Source organism: Ochotona princeps, chromosome 27 (genome assembly GCF_030435755.1).
Source record: "Ochotona princeps isolate mOchPri1 chromosome 27, mOchPri1.hap1, whole genome shotgun sequence".
NCBI classification, from domain to species: domain Eukaryota; kingdom Metazoa; phylum Chordata; class Mammalia; order Lagomorpha; family Ochotonidae; genus Ochotona; species Ochotona princeps.
This window is the reverse complement of record NC_080858.1, coordinates 8141441-8164632: the sequence shown is the minus strand read 5'-3', so window position 1 is coordinate 8164632 and position 23192 is coordinate 8141441. Positions and strand designations below refer to the sequence as shown.

General features: G+C 41.0%; 1 protein-coding gene across 1 annotated transcript in view; it reads right to left on the bottom strand.

Moving 5' to 3' along the window:
- ITPR2 (inositol 1,4,5-trisphosphate receptor type 2) overlaps positions 1–23192 on the bottom strand; it is a 418343-nt gene that overhangs the window by 120379 nt on the left and 274772 nt on the right. The window contains exons 40-45 of the mRNA XM_058655945.1: positions 18716–18899; positions 17566–17822; positions 14798–14998; positions 12522–12632; positions 8137–8232; positions 6029–6151 (exon numbers count right to left, since the gene is read on the bottom strand). Coding sequence (XP_058511928.1) covers positions 6029–6151; positions 8137–8232; positions 12522–12632; positions 14798–14998; positions 17566–17822; positions 18716–18899 — 972 coding nt within the window. The remainder of the gene's footprint in view (positions 1–6028; positions 6152–8136; positions 8233–12521; positions 12633–14797; positions 14999–17565; positions 17823–18715; positions 18900–23192) is intronic.

The following is a 23192-nucleotide window of genomic DNA, read 5'->3' as shown; positions in this document are numbered from 1 at the left end:
CCCAACTTAGCTCTAGCTTCAGCTCTTTTGGATCAGCCTATATGCCCTGGCCACGACCTCTCGCCACACCCATTCTCATTCACTGCAAAGCTGCCACCATTGTCTGCTTGCTCTCTGGCTTGTCTGCCCTTCGCTGCTCCAAGTCAGGGTGTGGGTTCTCTGGGTGGGATCTGCTGTGGCTCTTCAATGCTGCACTGCTAGCCTCTCGCCCAGAAGCTAGGGAGCATTCAGTATCCCCATGCAAATAGATGAAAAGATGCATGAAGAATTTGTACCCCTTACTCTACATATGGTATACTGAGGCCTCACGAGCCATTGGTAAGGTTTTTTATATATATATATTTGTTTCATTTTTATTGGAAAGTCAGATATATAGAGGAGGCGAGACAGAGAGGAAGATCTTACATCCACTGATTCACTCCCCAAGTGACAGCCAGAGCAGAGTCAATCCGAAGCCAGGAGTCAGGAGCCTCTTCTGGGTCTCCCATACAGGCACAGGGTCCCAAGGCTTTGGGTTGTCCTCAACTGCTTTCCCAGGTCAGAAGCTGGGAGCTGGATGGTAATCAGGGCTGTCAGGATTAGAACCGGCGCCCATATGAGATCACGGTATATGCACGGTGAGGACTTTAGCAGCTAGGCTACTGTGCCAGGCTCCCACTAGCAAGTTTTATGTGTCTTGTTCATTGCTTCACAAAATCTTGACTGAGTTGCTAATTTTCAAAGCTTAGAAAAGTTCACTGTTTTTAACTTTCAAAATTTGAGCTCTTCTGATACATACAAAGGAGCAGAAATTCAGGACTTAATCCCAATTGGCCGTGACAGCCAACTTCAGGTAAAGGCTTGCCTTTGAAAGAGGCCCATTGGCCTGGCCCAACCCCACATGCCCTCTCTGGCCTTGACCATGGCCAGGATGTTGGCCTGAACTTGTCAAGACATTTCCTCTGCCATCACACTCGTGTGATTCTACCGTCCCTGTTCTTAGATCATGGCGGTATCCAATCTTAGAGTTATGTCTTCAGAAATGAATTCATATCAGCACTGATATATTTATATTTCCACACCGTGACACTCAAGAATGACATCACTAAATGCAAAAGCTGAATTCATAATAAGCCAGAAAAAAAATCTAGATAAGACTTTACTCAGTCTCAAGGTGGTAGAGAACAACTACATTTGGAACATTCAGTCAATCAGGAAGAAGTGTATAGTATGACTGGAAGTATTTATTATTTTTAATTACAATTTAGTAAGAAAAAAATTAAGGCACAATAAAGAAGGGCTACATGCAAGTTTCAGCAATTCCCAGCAGATATGTGAATGACCAGAGAACGCATGAAAGGACAGTAGTAAGGCAGAAACTGTGAACCCAAGCAGGATCCCTATCATCTATCACACACTGGTTTACTCCAGAACATTCAGCTGAGAGAGCACTATGTTCCACACGTCATCAACTGGCAGAGATTTTTTTAGAAATACTAATAATTTTAGGATTCAGTAAGATGAGTGTCACCACGCATTGTAGAAAACAATTTCATTAAGTGCATCAAGAACCATAAAATAGTTACTACTCCATGGCCCAACGATTAAACTCCCTGGAACTTATCCTAGAAAAATAATCAGTGTGGCAAAGATTAATTTTCAAGGACATTCATCATGGCATAATTTATAATATCAAATACATTAGAAATCTAAATATCTAACAGTAGGAGTGATGAAATAAATTATAGTACACTTAAATGGTGAACAATTATGCAAACACTGACATTACACTTCCAAAAACCATTTAGTAATATGGGGAAACGCTCACAGAACTTTTTTAAGCCCGTATTTGCAAAGAATTTTACAGAAGCAATTATAGTGATCTTGTTCTCCATAGGCTTGCTAGCTAATATGTCTGGATAACATTTCTCCAAATACTTCCCACTTGGGTAAGAATGAAAGGACAACAGAAAAACAGAAGCTGTGATACCAGAGACACTACACAGCCTAATATCTGAATGCTGCTCTAGATGGTTGGCAGTATTGGTTCTACGACAGGTAACAGCAAAAATGAGAGGGGATGGGAAGAAACTATAGAATGGAGAGACAGAGGCAAGGCTGAGAAAGTGTGGAAGATGGGATGTCGGAGAGGATGCTGAGCTGGATTTTAAGGAAACTCTCTGAGCCACACACTACAGTATTACAGTTTAAGAAATTCCCTTTTGGGTTAATTTATAGCTTTTATGTAGATCAGACACAACGCTTACAAGAAGCATTATTTGCTTCTTGTAACAGTAACCACACAAAGGGTCGAACGGGATGTCATGGTAGGAAAAGCAGAACTGCTTCACAGCCGTGAAAAGCACAACAACAAAAACTGAAAGTCTGCGAGCACCAAAATAAACTGTCTGTGCGAAGGATGATTATAGCCAAACAAGGAGGAAGTTGCATCTTGGTTTTGGAATTACTGAGATGTGCTGAAGCAGAAAACAGCACATATGGTCATTTGCACCCAGGAGCCAAATGATTTGACAGCTGCAGTCAAAGGACCAGAACCCAGGCTCCACCAAACACCTATGGCCTGGCTACGTGGCTCAGCCATGTGGTTGAGCTATGCGGTTACTCCTGCAGCAAAGCTTACAAACGCTGCTCCCTTGTCTGTATGCCTGGGTGCATGAACTGTTTGCACAGCAGGTTTATGAGGGACTCGCCATCCACGGTTGGCCTCCGGAAGTAACCCAATAGGCTACTAGGTCTAGAGAATGCTGAAGGAGTCCTGGAGGCTCTCTTTCCTAAGTGAAAGCTGATTAGCTGTTGTAGGCAGTCACCTCTAAGAGGATACACTCCTTCCACACCACGGAATAAGATAAGTAAACAAGTACTGAACTCTGTAGCAGCAGACAACGGGTGCCCAGGCTCGCCCGGCTAGGGACCCACGGGGACTGGCACCTCATATTAACCTCTCACCCAGCACTTCAGAATCTCCTCCTCCTCTTGGCTTGGTACCACGTCTCTCCCTTCTTGACACCTGCCTTCTTTCTTCATGGACTTTGGTTACTTAGTAACTTCTGCTTTTCCAGTGCTTTATTTTGGGGAATTGATTCAAACCCTCCACACAAGCCACTTTCACACCCTGGGTTCCTGAGTTCCTGGGTTCCTTGCTTTTAATAGTTTCTAAGCCTTTTCCACCACCTTGCAACTTCTGTTCCTCAGTTAACCCCACTCCCATCTTTGTTCCCCTCTGCAAATACATATATAAATTCAAATACATTAAAATCGTTGACTTTTAAGCTGTTTTCATTTTTAATTTGTTTCTTCCTAGGGATTTTTACCTTTTCTTGTATCATTGTTCTATTTTTGTTCAGCTCCGGCATTCTTTCTTCCCCTTTCCCACTCTTTTCAACATTTAATACAGTCTTTAGAAAAAGAAATACATATTTTCTGTTCTTATACTAACCTACTATAACTGAACTGGCCTAAGTCTTAAATTGAACTTAAACTCTTCATTGTTCATCTTAGTGCTGCTAATCTAAACTTGCACTTCAGATTTCCTCAAGGGGCAGGTATCGTGGTACAGCCATTTAAACTGCTGCTTGAAATATGATCATCCCACACATTAAAGTGCCTGGGATTGAGTTTCGTTTCTTCTTTTGACAGAGTTCATGTAATAGGAGGCAACAGACAATATTCTAGAGACTCGAGTTTTCACCATCCATGTAGACGACTCAGTTGGAGTTCTTGGTTCTTAGATTTTTGTCTGGTCCAGGCCCCAGCTGTTAAGGGCACTGCTAATATGCACTTAGCAATGTAGCAGGTTCAGGCTAACGCTGTCGGGTCCCTGACACCTGCAGGGAACACTGGGCTGAGTTCTTGGCTTTAGCATTGGCCCTGCCCTGGTTGTTTTAAGCATCTGGGAAGTAAACCAGAGGATCCGTCCTCCTGCCCCACTTCTTCTGTATCTCTTTGCCCCTCAAATACTCACTGCCCCTCAAATAAATGAACAACAAAGAAAAATACAGAGGTGGCTCCCCTCTCCTACTTCCTTCTTCTAGAACGCGTAACTGCTCCCTCAGCCCCAACCTTCCTAGCCTTTTCCCCTGAACAGTGGTATATCTGTGAAGCCACTCCTCTCCCAGCAATTCCTGAGTCACTGCGTTTCCCTGTCCTGCAGCCAGCATGGTCTTAATTCAGTCTAGGAATTTTTTTTTCTTTCAACTCACATTCACTCAACAGTCAATCCCTTTATAGTTTAACTCAGGTCCTACCACTGGATTTTTCTTTCTCTTTAAGGACAACACCTTTTCCACAAACAAGGGCTCCATTTTCTAATCCGTCCAGTTGGCCAGGCTTTCGGTTCCTCAATACCTGAAATGCTCTTTTGAATTTCTAGCTATTACTCACATGTCATGACCTCTTTCTGGTCAATATATGCACTTTGAAATGCAATGAGAGACCTTAAAACCTTCTCAATGAACAAATGACATCATCAAACAATTACAGCTTCTTGTATTAGTATTTTTCAGAATATGATTCCTTCCCTGGAGTTTCCGTAAAAATTATACTCAAGCTTACAGGCAAGAGGACTTCACAAAGTTCATGGAAAATGGAACTAAAAAGGTAGTTTATTTTTGATACATTTTTGAAGTTCATGCATACAAGGTGTCTTCAGCATTGTCCAGCAAGTTTCTGGACAATGTACATAATAAAATATATGTATGAATACCAAATATGTTTTATACATAAAATGAGCTTTTGTTCTAATTTTACATTTTCATAAGTCTTTTGAAGTCTCCTTATAATTAGCCAGTTACACACAAGCTACCAAGTCTACTTCTTTCTTCCTTCCTTCCTTTCTTTCTTTCTTTCTTTCTTTTTCTTTCTTTAAAAATAAATCCAGTTGCAGGTATTTAGCCTAAGTGGTTAAGATGTCTAAGTGTTTAGATGTTAAAGCACTTGCATCCTACAGCAAATGCCTATGCTTGATTCCCAGCTGTGGCTCCCAATTCCAGCTCTGGCCAACTCCGGGAGGCAGCAGTGATAGTCCAAGTAATTGAGTTCTTGCCCCCTCCCCGCTGCCCCACCGAGCTCCTCAGTGGGAGCCCTGCAGAGAGTTTCCAGCACCCAGCTCTGGCCCTTGTCCAGCACTGGTTCAGTCCTTGCTGTTGCGGGAAAGGTCATTTGGGAAAAGAATCATTGACTGGGAGCTCTCTGTCCCTCTACCTCTCCAAAACGTCCACTTAGAATCCACCCAGAATCTAATCTCACATCTATAAATAGTTAGTGAACTGATAAGAAGTATGGGAAAGCAGGAGAAAAGAGATGTCAACAGGAGAAAATGACTAGAAAGGAAGATTGGGAAAGCCTATAAGTTTCAAATGTATTCTGTGAAAAAGAAGGAGTTATTATAGATAAAATCAAATTGGCATACACATTTGACATTATAACTTGTAAACAAATTTGTACGGGAAGCAAATTTAAAATTGATGTAAAAAAAAAAAACACCACTACAATGCTAATAGAACCAAATGTACTCAATGAGACTTACGAAGGACTGTTTTCTAAGTTACTAAAGGGAAACAAGCCGTACAGAAGAATTGAGCTTCATCTGTGCTAGAAGTCCAATGGAAACTCAAAGGCTGCCACTTCACATCTTCTGCAGGAGGCAGGAAGGACAAGGCAGCCAGAAGCTACCTCGTCAGCTTTGTCACTTTAGACCTGAGCATGTCCTCTGACTCCCCACTCCTGTCTGCTCAGTACCATCTCCTCCTCTACACCTTGGGACTTTGGTTGGCCCCTTTCTTGGACTCCCAGAGGGGACTGCTTCCTCCCTTCAGGCCCAGCAGTCTTTGGTGGGAAGTACTGTTATTTTGTGCAGGGTCCCCTAACACACACTTAGTGCACAAAATCAGCCATTCTGGGTGTTTGTTCCTCTCTTTCACCGAAATGAAGGCAGGCAAGCGCCGAATCAATGAACGGAGCAGAAGCTGAAAATAGGATGATAAGCCGCTGACAAGACAGCAAAACAATACAAAGCTGTAAAATGCCATACCTGATGGGCCAGAATATAGATATTGTGTCCAACATCTTTTGGGGAAACGCCATCATCCCCACTCTCCTCATCCCCATGATCGCACTCCAGTCCTTGGTTATAGGCATTCTTCATCACATCTACCTGCCAGGAAAAAAAATAACAAGGTCAAAAACACCCTGATCACTCGTGGAGTATAATTTAAAATTAGGGAGCCTCAAGAGAGCAAAAGCATGAAAGTGCTCTAACAGTCAATGGCCTTAGAAACCATCTTGACTTCAATGAACAACAGAAGCATTTTTCTGAATTGTTCCTGCTTCTTTTGGGAAAACTGGCTCTGATTGTTTAACGTGGATAGTGTCAAAGTTTCCCTGACTTAGGAGGATCTGGAACAGTGTGAAGAGTCTATGGTTTATGGCAACAGCACTGAGGGAGCAGACACGGTGCTGAATGTCACACTGGGCACTGAGGATCCTCCAGGACCCGGTGGAACTTCCTGCTCAGTGGGAGAGTCAGCAAAGGCAGCAGTCGTGACCACAGCAGGACTCAATGTGAGGTATCAAGGAGGCACTGGGCACGACCAGTCAATCCAGGATAGCATGAGAGTGGGCCACAAGCAGGAAGTAGTAGATGAAGGGATAACTGCATTATTAGCAGAAGAGCTTGTATTTCTACCAGGCTACTCCTTGGTATTGCTGACCAAATATGTAATTCATCATTCCATTCCTGCATAGGCTCGGCAATGTTGCCCCTCCTGGCCCACACCTTTCAAATGCTAGGCTCTTGTTAAAGGTGTGGTAAATCAAGCTGCATCTTATTTCCTCCTCATCTGTCCATCTTGGCTCCATTCTCTGCTAGAAAAGTGACAGCGCAAGAGTGTGGTGCCAGGGTGCCACAGGTGTGCTGCTGTGAATGCTGAGGCCCTGAGCTCTATGGGCTTATTCGGGATGCTTTTCGAATCTAATGCTTGAACACCATCATCTGGGGAGGCTTCTGATGCTGCAGTTAAAACAGTGATTAGGACACATCATACATTAGAATGCCTGGGGTCAATTCTGGCCCTACTCCCCTCCTAGTTAGAACTACTGAAGAGCCTAAGAGGAAACAGGGGAGGGCCCAAGTAGCTGGATGACTGCAAAACATGTTGCAGATCAAGACTGGGTCCCAGCTCTGGACTTTACCTGGTCCAGCCCAAGATATTATGGTCATTGAAGGAGTGAACCAGCATTTAGGAGATTTCTTTCTCTATTTCAAAAAAAATTTTTAAAAATTAAAAAAAAAACATGTTGTTGTAGGTGCAGTAACTCAACACGCTAATCCTCTGCCTGAAGTACTAGCATTTAATATAGGTACCAGTTCTAGCCCTGGCTGCTCCACTTCTGATACAGCTTCCTGCTTATAGCCTTGGAAAACAGCAGAGAATATTTCAAGGCCTTAGGTCCCTGCACCCATGTGGGATACCCAGAAGAAGCTCCTGACTCCTGGCTTTAGACTGGCTCAGCTCTGTGCATTGCAGACACTTGGAGAGTGAACCAGTGAATGGAAATGCTCTCTCTCTGCATTTCTCCTCTCTAAATCTGCCTTTCAAATAAAAATAAGTAAATCTTTACATTCACATGTCACAAGTAAGAGGAAAGTTACTATTTCTTCCAGAAGACACACAGAGGATCTCTGCACAACAACCATGAGCACTGAACACAACTTTCTCCGGGCCATACACTGAGCAACAGTTCACTGAGCTGCACATGGAGTAAGTATCTACAAAGTCCTTGGTTTTATTTTTTATTTCTTGGAGATCAAAGTAAAAACCTTGAAGGATATAATTTTTAATCAACTTCCCCCGTGTGTTCCACACGCTAGGAAACTAAAACCAACATACTTTAGGGCAAATAAAAAACGCATTTAGCGTAGAAGAGTTGATTAAGAGCTGTGTCCAGTGTGTATAAAAAGGAACAAAGTCACAGGACGCAACTCTCACACACACGTGCCGTTGCAGGGCCTTCAGGGCATCTGTAGTGGAAGCGCCTAGCACCCTGTTCCGCGCTGCGGGAGCATGAAAAGGACTGACCTCCTATCCACGTGCCCTTTCAGGTTCTCATTCGTAACACAGCTTCCAACAGTTTCCTTACCAGCTCCCTGGGCCTCATGTTGAACAGAATCCTTTCCGCATTCTCACTGTCATGTCTGCTTTCCATGATGGCCAGCAAGAGCTTGGAGGCGTTGTTCTGCGGACACAGAGTGAAGTCAGTGTGCGTGCACAGTCTATTTCATGGGTTAACAATCCCCGCGTTTGTTATAATGAGATTGCAGTGACTATTTATCTTAATCACATAGAGCTTAAAAGTGCTAATTATTTGGGTGATTAACATTTTAATACAGAATGTTGTACTTAGTTGTCAACAAAAAATAAGGCTAATTAATCATAAGAGATACATAACAAGAAATATTTTTAAAATAGGTAAGAAGGTGTTTCATATATAAAAGTTATTTATTATATGCTTTATGAAAATATAACCGCATTTACCTTGCCGCTTTCCCAAGCAGGCATTTCTTTTTTTTTTTTTTAAAGATTTTTTTATTGCTATTGGAAAGCTGGATATACAGAGAGGAGGAGAGACAGAGAGGAGGATCCTCCCTCCGATGTTTTGCTCCCCAAGTGAGCCGCAACGGGCCGGTGCACGCCAATCCGATGCCGGGACCAGGAACCTCTTCCAGGTCTCCCATGCGGGTGCAGTGTCCCAAAGCTTTGGGGCCATCCTCAACTGCTTTCCCAGGCCACAAGCAGGGAGCTGGATGGGAAGTGGAGCTGCCGGGATTAGAACCGGCGCCCATATGGGATCCCGGGGCGTTCAAGGCGAGGACCTTAGCCGCCAGGCCATGCCGCCGGGCCCCCAAGCAGGCATTTCTATGATATTTAACATCAACAAAAAAAAACAGGTGAAGAGGGATCAATCACATGTTTTTCAGAAATTATGTTAAGGAATTTAGAATAATTTGGTTTTAAAGATTTATTTAAAAGTAGAGAACAACTGCTTTACAAATGAAATGTTAATATGTAAGTAAGTCAAATTTTTAATGAAATCTGGGTACTAACTAATGAAATTTGATCTGTAAAGCTCTATAGCTACCTGTTTGGAACATAAATGTATTGATAATGATTTGCTGATCTTATAGCATCTTTGCCATCTGGTTTATAGAAAGTAACATATTCTCTGTTTGCTTAATGGAGAATGAAAATGGCTTTGATTGTTTTTGACATGTTCTAACTTTGGGTTACCTATACATTGTCTCAGACAATTTCATCTACAAGTGTAATAATGTTTCTGCTATGACTTAATACCTAAAGTGAAGATCACAGATTTACATAAAGATAACACAGGGTTCACAATTTTTTAATCATTTTGTACAGTATTTCTGTACACTATCTTGACCATACAGTGCTCACAGAAGTTCAGCGAATTACAACATGGTGACAGATATCAAAGTGATGTTTTCACAATATTTTTATAATACTTATTTGAATAACAATCCTTCCTTCCATGCATAATCTTTGATAGGAGTACATAAGGAGTAGAGTCCATTCAGAACTTTTCTAACACCACCTGCTGGCACAGATATGGAGAGAAATGTGCCATCCTTTACTGCTTGTTGGAGTGTAGCCTAGTAAGACCCCTATGGAAGTAGTATGGATAGGGGGGTAAGAGAACTGAAAATTGATCTACTGTATGACCCAGCTCTCCCACTGCTGGGAATATATCCAAAAGAATGAAATCTACATATGAGAAAGGAATCTGTAATCCAATCTATAAGCAGCACAATCTATAACAGCAAAGACATGAAAACAGCCCAGATGCCCATTCAAAGAGAAGTAGATAAAGAAACTGTGATATATCTACTCCATGGAATATTACTCAGCCACTAAAAATAATGAAATTCTACCATTTGCAACCAAATGGTTCCAACTAGAGACCATTAAACTCAGTGAAACAAGTATAGTATGTTCTCTCTGATATACGGCAACCTTCACGCAAAATACAAGATCACTAGTCCATTCAATACTATTTTTGCTACACCTAAGGGGGGTTGATATTTTTGCTTTTCATTTTCATAAATTAATTTTCTCACTGACTCATAGGTCACACAATTAACATTTACTTCAGGATGATCTTATAATTTTTTTTTTAATTTCTTCAGTGACACAGTCATTCAATAACATGTTATTTAACTTAATGTTGTAAATTTTCTATTTTACTATCTTGTTGATTTTGTTTTACGGCTTTTCATTTAAGGGGATGTTTAATAACTACGTAGTAGAGACTTTTACATACAAATGTAAAGAAACAATGCAGTGTGCATCTCTATTTCCAAATTAAAGATGGACTCCCAATGAAACTGTTGAATATATCTTGACAATAAGATGCTGGACTCTCTGTCATTGCCCATGCCTACAGTGTCAGGATACATTGCAGATACAATAGCAGAATGCTGGACTTATGATTGTGAAGAACTATACTACTATAATTCTATGGGGGAATCAGTAAGGGGTAGGAATTTGGGGAAGGGAAAATTCTGGAGTCTGTGAACTTTTTCATGGAATAATAAATTTTTTTTTTCCTAAGAAAGAGGTACAGCCTTAAGACCGTCTTAAAGAGACTAATGCTAGTAACAGTGGTTATGAAGATGACAGTGACACCAAGGTTACTCTCTCATCATGAAAAGACTTCAGTAACACTGGGGAGAGGGAGACAGTAGCATCGTTTTTCATAATGTGCATATTTTCATCAATCCTAAAATCTACACTTACAATCATGTATTACATGCAAATACATTTCCAGGCTTGGTGGAAAGCACGATACCTTAGATCTATTTGAACAGACATCCACAGAAGTCAAAGATAAAACCTTAGCAACACTAACACCATTCTCTAACCAGCCACTCTCAGTAGGAACCATGTATGATAGCTTATAATCCAGCCAGTGGTGTAATACTACTGGCAATATTTTTTCCCTGACGAATCTTCTTTTATCTAATTTGTCAGGAGAATGGAAATTTTGCACATGATCTACTGAACTCAGAATCAGTTTAAAAGTACAAGAGCTTATATATACTAAAAAAATCAAATGCAAGCATCAGTGTTACATTTTCTTCCAGAAATCAGATTCTTAAAAAATTTAAAATCTATTCGCAAATTCACCACTCCATATATACAGATCAGTGAATATAAAATAAAAGATTAAGACATGCATATGAAAAATTCATAAGCTCATACTAAATCAGTAAGTATAGTCAAGTATGTTTAAAATTATGGATAATTATGCAAATTAAGGAGTAAATGATATAAAATAAAACCTTAATATTTTTAATATGGCATTTCTATGATGTTAAAAAGAACTTATTACTTTTAAAACAAGCTCTCATTGGAAGCCCCACATTTGCCAATATACATAGTTGTGATTCACAGATATTATCCTTATGCTGGCTGGGGCACAAATACCTCATATTCATAAAACACAGGACACAGGTGTAATCTACACAAAGATCACCTTCATTCCACTCTATGAATGTAAGATCCAAAGTTTACACACATTGCAAACAAAAACAGTGAAAAAAAAATAATGTATTCCTCCCATTAACAGGATTTGCTTACTACTATCATACACCTAAACTTACAATCCGAAACATGACTATAAATTATCATTCCTACATTTACCCATATAAGGCTATACTTAATTACAGAGTCTCTATGATATCAGATAGATTTGATTCACACAGACATTGTATTTAAGCAATGATTTTATTTTACCTGTTTAGAACTCAGCATAATGTTGGCTTCATTAATTCATCTCAACTAAATATTTTGTCTTAGCATTTGGAATTTACATAGTTTTTTTAACCTTCATTATCCATTTCCATTTGAACAAAAAGTTTAAAAGAAAATTTTCCCAATGTCTGTGACTTCTGACAAATGAACTGCTAGGAAGTGTGTACAAGGCTGACGGGAAACTCTCCAAGGGGATGACTGTGACAATGCATTTTGTGTGGGGAAAAGATTCTAATATAAACCAGAACAGCATTTAGAAAACTAAAGTATGCTACTGCTTTGGTGTCAGCTAACTGGGACTTACTAGATGGAATTTGGTAGTCAGGGTGAATGAGAAATGTACACAACATGAATGTTGAGCACCTTTTGATTCTCTGCTTAATAAAAGATGTACAGTAAAATCAGAAGGGGAGTCATGAGGCTGAAACAACTTCCAATGCAGGACAGTCTGGAACACCACTCAATGCCAAGTTCCCCATCCTTACCAGCCAAAGCTCCACCCTACCCCCACATTTTTTAACCAGGAGTTTACCAGTGTGCTTATTTTATTTCCTTCTGTCATCATGAGCTGAAAATATGACAAGATCCTGACTTTTCACGACACCTACTTAAAGACAGAGAACCGACCTGGGGTTCTGTGTAAAGAATGAAAATCCTCCCCACCCCACCTCCAGCACAGGGAATGTACTGTACCTTTAGTTGGAGCACAAGGTCCATTCGGTATTTTCCAAGAGGGTTTATGTCGTTTAGGATCAGAGCAATGATGATATCAATCCCATTAGATTCGTGGGTAGCAATACATGTCTAGAAAACAAAACTATCTATAAGACAGTCTTCTAAATACAGTGTAACAACACTGGAACAGGACATAATCTAACAGAATTAACTCAGTTTCTGACCCTTAAAAAGTAATTAGTTCTTAACTCTGAGCAAGTGACTTATAAATGCAGAATCTCACTTTTCACTGATTGGTAGTGATTTTCAGAATACTGATACACTTTGTCAAGCCCACATATTTTAAAGGGGGCATTTTTATAGATGTTAAAGAACAGTGGTTAAGTTGAAAGGCTATTTCAAAGCCAACAAGTTTTAATACAGTATTAATAGGAGAGTTCCTTAAACTTAGAATTTTAAGATGTACATAGCCTCCAGGTATATTCCCTTTATGGAAATGATGTGCTTCTCAGATTCAAGACTTGTTAAGTCAATTCTACAGTGCTGCTGAAGCATGCTGAGTTGCCACTTAATGCTAAATAGGTGACAAGAGATACTGCAGCCATACAGCAAGACAAGCTATACAGAAACATCCTGATGTTTGTGGAACAACACACTGGCAAAAATAGTGATTAAGGGGGAAGCTCCCAGATTTCTTAACTTAAAAGATTTATGGAGGGATCTTAACTGAGGAACATGTAGAAGATACCTTGATAAATGTCTGTACCTCAAAGGGTCTGAATTTAATTTTACATCATAAACTCACAAACTTGCGGGCTGCATTTGTGGGACTATATGTGATAATGTAGCATCTTGTCAAGGAATTTGGAAAATTGAAACTTGGTGAGTTGAAGGAGAAAAATGTAAAATCAAATCCATTCAGCACAGAATGCATTTGCAGCACGGTCCTTATTTTTCCCTCCATGGAATGCAATCTTTCCTCCCACAAAACAGGGAGAGGTGTTTTTCATTTGGGGATCTGTATTTTCTGAGGTTCTTCTGCTATTTGCTAAGATTCAAGAACATGTCCTGGAAGATCAGTCCTACGATTTGCTGCACACTTCTTGCCCACACTTTCAGAGCATGGGGAATTACATCTGGGGTTCATGGTACGATAGTATTTATATTTTTAGAGCTTACTTGGTTTGAGTAATTCACCTTCAAAATCCAACTTCATTTTTTTAAAGACCAAAAGTGGGGGACCATTCTTACAGGTTTTGCATGAAAAGCAAGAGAGATACATAGTACGCATATTTTCTGTTACAAATATACTTTGTTTTTTTTTTCCAGCAACAAAGCCAAATATCTGAATTTCTAATGCTTTCCCTTTACTTAACAGTTAGATATTTTGGTTTCATTGCCCCCGGGAGAATGAATTGCAAGCACAAAAATATAGGACAAAAACTTACAAATTCATCTAGTATGCCATAGGCACATGTCAGAAGGACAAAAGAATCCCAAAACAAACTCTCTCAATGCTGATACATTTTTATTATATGTGCCTATGTAATCAAGCATGTAAGCATGACACAGGCTCTAGGTTGAGTGTGAGTGTGTGTCACCTAATTCGCAGCAGAACCAAGTTCTGTTTCATACTTGTATGTCAACAATTGATATTAGGTCTCAATGTTCCCTTCCCATCTACACTCAGAAATACTTGTGATCTGACAGCTTTCACAGGATAGATTCATTCTCGTGGCTGGTAGCTCCATCATGCTTGAGTGGATGCTCGACTTTTAATGAGTAAGTTGCCAGGTACCCTGTCTTCTGCTATCCCAGAGCGACCCTCGTATCTGAGAAGTCGGACCAGAGACAGAGGTTCTGTGGAAGAGAACCAGAACTTTGTGCTCTGTTCACACTCGGCGACAGCAGCCCTGAATGTGAAGAGCCACTCCACAGCCTAAAGGAGACACCATGCTTTCCCCACTTTGGGGGAGTCAAAGGAATTTCATGCCACAAATCCTGGACTGACTACAGAGGAAAACTGAGCAATGATGAGGAGACACATTTTATCCTTTTTCCATCAGCCTGATTTTTACCTTGAACATTTTCACGGAAATTTTTCTTTTATGTTAAGAACTAAAAATATGGGATAGTGTTCACTCAACTATTATTCAGTCTACACATGCTTTGTTGGGAAAGTGCAAATGTGCGGTGAAGCAAGAAGGCGGCTTTTTCCAACGTTTACAAAGGCAGGCTCCTTCCCCACCCTGGTCCCGTGGTCCCGAGTCGCAACCGATTTTCCATGAGATTACCTGATTTTCGTGGCACGGGCCCTGGCAGTATTCTGTCAAGCTCTCCAGGGTCTGGTTGACCAGAGCAACGTTCTTCTCATTGATGTAGAGCCCCAGCAGGCCCAGGCCACCAGTGGTACTGCCACAGATGCAGTCCAGAAACTGCAGGGTCTCACATACAAGGTTATAATTTGTTTTGTTGTTTTGATTCCTCAAGAAGTTCTAAAGACAAAAGAAAATACACCCAAAAGGATTTTTTAAAATCACTGAACTGTTTTCAGTGCAGTGTGTGTGTGTGTGTGTGTGTGTGTGTGTGTGTGTGTGTATTTCAACTCAAGAAATTGTCCATGACAATGTGGAAGGGAACTGTTCTTTGCAGCATAGTGTTCCCATGTGTTGAGTGTCTTCCACACTTAAGGCAGGTGGGGGACAGTCACGTATGTACACTTCATTTGAGAAGCAGAGAGTGATCTACCACTGGTTCATGCCCCAGATGACTATAATTTCTGGGACTGAGCCTGGTTGACACCGCGACTCAGAAACTCTGGGTCTCCAACATGGGTGACAGGAACCCAATGATTTGAGGCAGCACCTTTAACTTCCCAGAGTACACCAACGAAGACCCTAGAATTGGGACCAGAGTCAAGACCTGAAACTAGGCATGCACATCCATGAGATGCAGGCTCCCCAGCCAGTGAGTGAACCATTAGGCCCAATGTCCCAAGGCCTTGAGGTTCTGAACTTAATCAGTATAATTCATGCTACACTTGTATCAATGTCATTATCTTCATACTTCACAGGGGAGGCAAAAAACCAAGGGAAGTAGCAAAAGGAAAAGAAAACAGAAAACTAGAAAGATCTTCATCAGGGAGAAAAGCAACCCACTTGTCATCTGAATAATTCCTTAGACTTGGTGCAGCTTTTTTGTGTGCTGAGAGTCAATGATACGTGGGTAGGAAGCAGCTATCCCAACTTTCAGCAAACACAGAACTCCCCTTCTCAGCACTTATCCTGGAGGTATGCTCACTGCACACTGCTTTTATGAGAAAACCCAGCAACCACACTGCAGCTGTGGTAATGACTAGTTGAAAAAATAGTGGATACAACCACCGCTATCTTGGAAAGCTATTAAAAAATTAGGTACTTCAATGCATACTAACCAACATAACTTAGAAATAAGTAATTTGATAATAAGTTCTACTGTTAAAGAAGCTGTAAAAGCTATGTAATGTGTGTGTGCAAGTGTGTGGACATTTTAAAAAGTTCACCTGCAGGTTCAGTGTGCTTACATGTGCATAAATACTTCTGGGACAAAAAGCTGTGAGTTCAGCAGTGATTTTTCTCTGAAACAAACTTGCTAGAAAGGTAAACTTATGAGCAAACTTTATCTTATCTATTATTTACACTATTTTAATCACTAAATATCATGAATATTTTTTCAATTTTTATAATTTATTTATTTGAAAAGCAAAGAAGAACTGAGAGAAAGATGGAGATCTCCCATCTGCTAGTTCACTCCCAAAATGTCCTTCAAGCTGAGACTGGGTCAGGTGGAACCCAGATCCTTCTACAAGGGTGGCAGGGACCCAAGTATGGGAGCCATTACAGCTGCCCTCCAGGGCATCATAGAGGACACCTGGACACACCCTGCTATCCCTCTTATGTGGACAGCAGCCTTCCATACTCAAGCACGGATGCTGAAACACAGCCCAAGCCTGGCAGCTGCACCCTGGCTAATGCTGGTGTGAATTGGAGAGCCTCCAGCCAGTACCATGGTGATTCATGGAGAAAATCTGTGGGTGAAGATGGTACCTGGAAGCATGGAAGACCGGACACAACAGAGGCATGTCCTTCCTGAAGGTGCACCGTCTACTGCAGCCTCTGCAGCTAAGCATACTCAGCCACCATGAAGGAAGCTGATTAAGGTTTTGCCATGCGACTAAGCACTGTGTACACAATGTAAAGAAGTGTGTGTGTTGGAGGGGGGCAGACAAGACTCCTGAATGTCCCTAAGTTTCTCTATCTAACAAAGGAAAACATTGCAATGAGATTGAAACAGACTATATTTACACCCAACGGTATCAGGGTTCCTTGTGTAAAAACACAGAACCTTCCATATTAATTCTGTTTCTACTGAAGACAAACAATATTCTCACTCAAGAAGCACAAGGACAGCATCCTGGATGGCACCAATGGGGCAGATGTGGCGTCCTCCACAAACCCAGAATCTGAGGGACAGATTGTGTCCCCCGAGGCTAACATGTGAGTAGAAGATATAGAGGACAATGCTGTTGGAGCCCAATTTTGATCATGCCTAAAGGAATTTTTCTCTCATTGTTTCTTCACTGAAATGAAACAAACAGCACCATTATTTCCTCTGATTCTCTCCCCAGGGGGTAGGCATTTGGCTCAAGTGTTACCATGCTGCTTGGAATGTCCAAATCCTGTATCTCAATAGCTGTGTTCACCTTGCGGCTCCACTCCTGACTGTAGCTGGTGATGCTTCCACACCCTAACAGGCAGCAGGTGATAGCTTAAGTTTGGGTCCTCAACATCCAGAAAGATCCCTGGACTGAATCCCAAGCTTCTGGCTATGGCCTGGCAATAGCAGCAACTGTTATGGGCCATTGGGGAGTGAACCAGTGGACAGCAGCTCTATCTCTGCTCCTTCCAAACAAAACACAACACAACACAAACCAACTCTCTCTAAAACTATGTGCTGTTTTGATTTACTTGAACTAACTGGCCTAGAGCCACAGACCACCTCCTCAGCCTCTGCACACAGATACCTGTAGCTCGCGGTTGTGGTTCTCACACAGGAGCTGGAGGAACCTCAGGATGGGTTGCATGATGGCAATTGCCGGGCTCATGGGCACCTCCTCTGGAGACTTGTCCTCGGCACTGCCTGCCTCGGTCCCGGAGCACATGACATCCAGCTCGGGATCCACCTCTCTTCGGTACACACAGTACGCTTTTGATGTGGCCGAAGAAGCTTCTGTCAGCTGCCCCTTCATTCCCTCTTTTAAATGTAATGCCGAATCTCTGACTGAAAATGAAGCAGTACTCTTACAGTGCTGAACTAATTTCTGTTTACTAACTCAAAAACAAAACACAAGAAAGGACACCCAGGTACCTAAAATCTGTAACAACTGAATTAAAAATCATCTGCCAAGAGGAGCAACAGTTTCCCAAAACTGAATTTGAGGTAGCAGTTGTAAATTAAAATTTGTTAGGGGACATCAAAACACTCTCAACATACAGCCAACCTTAAAGGAACTCATGCCTTTAAAATTCATAAAAAAATGGAATTAAAAGGTAAGCTAATTTCATCACAAAATGGATATTCTTGCAGTTTTTTATACTATGCATTTCAATGAGCTTTTTGGGGACCTCAAATATGCATGATCTCAAATTTCATATATATAATGTACACTTATGTACTCTAACACATGTGCACACATAGCAATACTGAAACACATGTGAGTTCACATGTTACAAGAAGGCTGGAAAACAGGATAAGCCACAGATGACAATAACTTTATGATCTGTGCTTAAAACATTAATTTTATTGTCCCAAACATCAAAACTCCTTTGCTGGCACCTCTTGCGGTCATCTCTGTTCTGGAAGTTAGATTTTCATGGTCCCTTTAAAGGCTGTAGGCAGCTGTTCTTAACCATGCATGCCACAATGAAATCGAACGGTTTTCATGTCACCGGTGGCTTTGTTCTGATTAGGGCTCGTTTAAGTTGGGTCCTGCAGAGCTGTTTTAAGGTCAAGCCCATGACCAAAATTCTTTACAGATTGAAGTGCCTGCTCAGAGCCACAGCGGGGCTAATTAACCAAGATAAACGAGATGACAAAGATAAGTGAGCGCTCCATGCAGCTTTCTTGCTCTGACTGCTCTCCCAAGTCAGCAAGGCCTGGTGGTGTTGTTTTACCTCTCACTCGTGGTCCAGATATCATGAACTCATTGTCATCATCCCTTTTCTTACCACCCAGATCAATGGTGTTAACTGTTACTGTTGATCGGATCTCTTTCTGAGCAGCTTTCATTCGGTCATAGAGAACCTTGAAGAATTTTTCTGATTTCTTTTGTTCATGCAACTGCTGGTAGAAAGAAGACTGCAAGAAAACATATTTTAAGAAATCAATACTCCAGGGGAGAAAAACAATGTTTTATACTTGACATAAACATAAGCAGTATGGATAAAAGCACACATTTAATGTGCTACCCATTATTACTTGATAACCTGACAGGCTCTGTCAGTCTCTGATATTATTTCATGTGTGGTAATAATAGCTAGTATTTACTAAATACTTTCCAGTAAAATGTAACATATTCTTATGTGCTACTTAATCTATCCTTCCTGATTACATAGCTATTACAACTTATGAAGGCACTGTAAGAAGTTATAAGGAAAGCTGTCTGTCCTTATAGAAAGCCATGCCCTGGGTAAACGCATATTTATTGTACGACTAGTATGTGCCAGGTCCTAAGGTTGGGTCAAACAGGAAAAGCAGCCACAACCCCTGTTCTCATGAGTTCCAAACCTGAAGTGCAAATAACCACTAATTCAACGATCATCCTGTATAAATATGAGTTTATGATAAGTTACAAGGAGTTATTTCTCTCTACCTAAATTATACTACATTTAATTTAGAATGTGTTGTCATGGCAACACACTCATGGGAACCCAGTGATAAACAGGCACTAAATTTTTTCGGAGTCTCATTAGCTACATTGCTTCCCATGAGGTCTAGAACAAACGCACCTTAAAATAAACTCTGCTTTAGAGTGAATAATGAAACACAAAGCCTTGAACACTGAAAGCATGATGAAACAGATCATAGCACGATGTAGTACTACTGGACCTTAATCACTGCCTGCTGGGTGGTGCCTGATGGCAGCATCCGCAGAGTAGGGTCTGGGAAAGGTGATACACTCCACGGCAATGGGAATTGGGAATGGGTGGAAAATTATAATCTATTAATACTAAAATTCTGATATGAAAACAACACATGCAAGAGAAATCTAGAAAAACAACTGAAAATGACAATAAGCCTTTAGTTGAAGTGATTTAAAACAGATATATACTGCAAAGGTATTTTAAATGTTTCATTGGGAGCCCTCCTTTTATTCAGGAGTACAGATGCACACTGCAACACACCTTTACTTCCTGGTATGCCCGTCTCCATTACACAGTTGTGTCTACAATGCCAGGATACACTTAAATAGCAGAAAGCTAAACTTGTAACTGTTACTAAGGTACTATACTATCATGATAATGTGGAGGAAAAAATGGCAGGAGGGAGGAAAGGAAAGGGAGAAATCTCTATACTTACAAAACTGTATCATGGAAAATAATAAAAATAAAGTTGCAAAGCTTAAAAAGTTAATTTGATGGGACAGTATGAAGAAAAAAAAATATATATATACAAAACTATTCTTTATATATATATGTATACACACACACACACACACATACAGATATATATACATGATTAATTTCCTGACAATGCAGAATTAACTGGCTATATTCTACATAAGAAACTCGGCAGTCTAAGATTGTCTGGCTGCTCCGCATTGCAATCCCAAAGGAAGGCCCAGAGCTGTGGGCACTTGTAGGTGAGACCATTCCCATGAGGTACTGAACTCACTGCTTGGCCTGCAATTGAGCTTCATGACTCCTTAGGTGTAAGTATCATAACTGCAAGGGGAAGTTCCTGAGCAGAGAAGGCCACCAGTCCCTCCAGACAAGAGGCCACAAAGTCACAGTAACCACAGCAACTACAGGGGACCAGTGGAGCTGGCTCTGTTGGCTCAAAGGACAAATGCAGCACCCACCAATCTCTGTGGTACCCGGAATTAAGCTGATGCATAAGCTCTAATATTTTTCAATATCATGGGGTTAGAAGGTGGAAGGAGATTCCAACATACCAATGAGGAGGTTATGAAAATGTTGTGGCTCTATTAAAACAAAGTTTAATAATTTATGGAGTTCCTTCACATACCTCATCTTGCGCATACTTTTGGTATAGGAGGTTGATGAATAAACTATTCTTATTTCTATTTTGTATGTAAAAAAGTGAGCTTTGGAGAAGGCAAGTTACAAAACTGGTAAATGATAAAGCTAGGGCTTCAATCTATGCTTTTTTACTCTAAACCACTAAACCTATAACATAACTTCTGAATCTCAAAACAGTAGATATTTACATAGATGATACTCCCTTACAAACCAGGGCTCTATAATAACATGATTTTAATGATGATTAAAAATGTGTCTAATCTACGTAGATACAATCTCCAGAAGTAGTAGATGGGTTTTCTTACTACAGACAGTGTTTGCTTGCGGAAACAAACCATCTCCCTCAGCTGACGGACTGTGTGTGCTTTGGGGAAACACTAAGGTTTCCTTTAGGATCATAGGGTGATGGATGAAGAAATCCATGTGACAAGGAAAGGCCCCGGGGGAAGAGCAGAGAAGGGAAGGGAAGAAAGGTCCTGGAGACCTGAAGGAAGCAGAATGCAGGGTTCCCAGAGGCAAGTGCATAGCAGGCCGTGTCTGCAGCACAGACATTCACTGTGGATAACAGCATAGAATCCAGAACCACAACATAGGCTCAAACCCTGCCTCTAGCTCTAACTAAGTGAGCTTGGGTCTGACTGAGTTTTTCTTCAGGAAGATAACAGAATATATGTTACCTTACTGGCTATCTGAGCATTTGCCAAGGGAATGCATAAATCACAACAAAAATAGCTTGGTGCTTTGTAAATATTATATTTTGCAGTCATCATTACTGTCATTACTGTTCAATTTGAAAGCATATCATTAAAGGTACCTCCTTTAATCTCCCCCTCCACTGTAAGTATGTAAGTTAACTTATGAAGTTAGGCAAAAAATAAAGGGTTGTGATTCATACAACAGAAGCACAGGCATTAAAGTGATCCTTCAACTGGGAAAGCAATTCACTCATGGTAAGGGAGACAATGAGAAAGTTTCCCCCCAGGGGAGTGGCTAGAGTCATGGGAAGGAGAGTGTGATAGAGTGCTACAGTGCAAGGAACAGAATTAGATTTGTTATTTGGGGCACATGGCTAACATTTGGGTCATCCCATGAATAAGCAGAAGCAAAAACTCTGAACAAGGGAAGGATGGTAAATTGGATTGCCATAATCAATCTTAAAAGAAGGTTTTCTTGTATAAAGTTAATACTGTTTTACCAGCCAACAGTTTTTTTTTGAATGGTCATACAGGATTAGAAAAGAATAGGACATGATCTGCTACATTAAGGCAGCTGAAATTTAACTAGAGAGGTAGAATTCAATGCAAATAACAAGCAAACAAAGAACAAAGCACCAAGGCAGCATGAAAGAAACAAGTGCCGTGAAAGCTCAGACAAGGGCATCCCCCCATTCCTGTCCCCAGACCCCAAACATTCAGATAGGAAAGACTTTCTGAAGAAGGCAGAATTCCTTTCATTCACAAGTCAAGTCATTCTCGAACATATATGAAAACCTTGGATCAGATCAGACACAAGGCTGCGCAAGGACAAACGCGTACTTTCAAGCTTTGAGGATTTTAATCTATAGGCTGTGCCTAAGGCACACATGAAGAGGCACAGGGACGTGTCCATGAATTACACACAGCCATTAGTAACTAGAGTCAGCTCTGTCTAGCAGAATCTGGGGGTCAGGAAAACTTACTGAGTTGAATCCTCAAGGAGATGAAGGCAGCATGAGAAATAACAGAATACGTTAGTGGAACTATCAAGAATCTATGTCATGGTTGGTGAACAAGACAAAGAAGGACCTGAGGAGGGCAGAGAGAGAAAAGAAAGTTGGAAAAGTAGAAGGGATGCAGCCATGAAGGAAACGACAGCCTACGCATAGTGTGAGAGACAGAAATGCAATGTCAAAGTGAAACTTCTGGTCAGACATTGGGATGGTTGGAGTGCAAGTGGCACAAGACAGCAAGACAGGCATTATAAAAGGTGGAGTGAATGTAGGGAGAACAAGAGTGAATTTCATATGGGATGAGTTTAGTCTAAGGTATGTGTGGGATGTCCCGTTAAACATTTCTGGAAGACAACCAAGTACGAATTCCATACATTGAGTAAACACGGAACTGTCCACGAATAGGTGAAAGCTAATGATGTGGAAAGAAAGAGATCAGGCTGGGAAATGACACAGAGGAGAGTTCAAAGGATCCGGGGAGATGTCAGGACTCAAGCACTAATTAGAGAACGAGGCAACGTCACAGGAACTCCTAAGAAATAACAGGATGCAGGAGGAGAAGTGGGAGCTGATGCTGTCCCAAGTCAGGTAGGAAAGACTTCAAGCAGAAAGAAGAGGCCTCAGGTGACAAACATCCCCAGAAACATCATGTGAATAGAGGCTAAGGATGTTTGGGTTGTG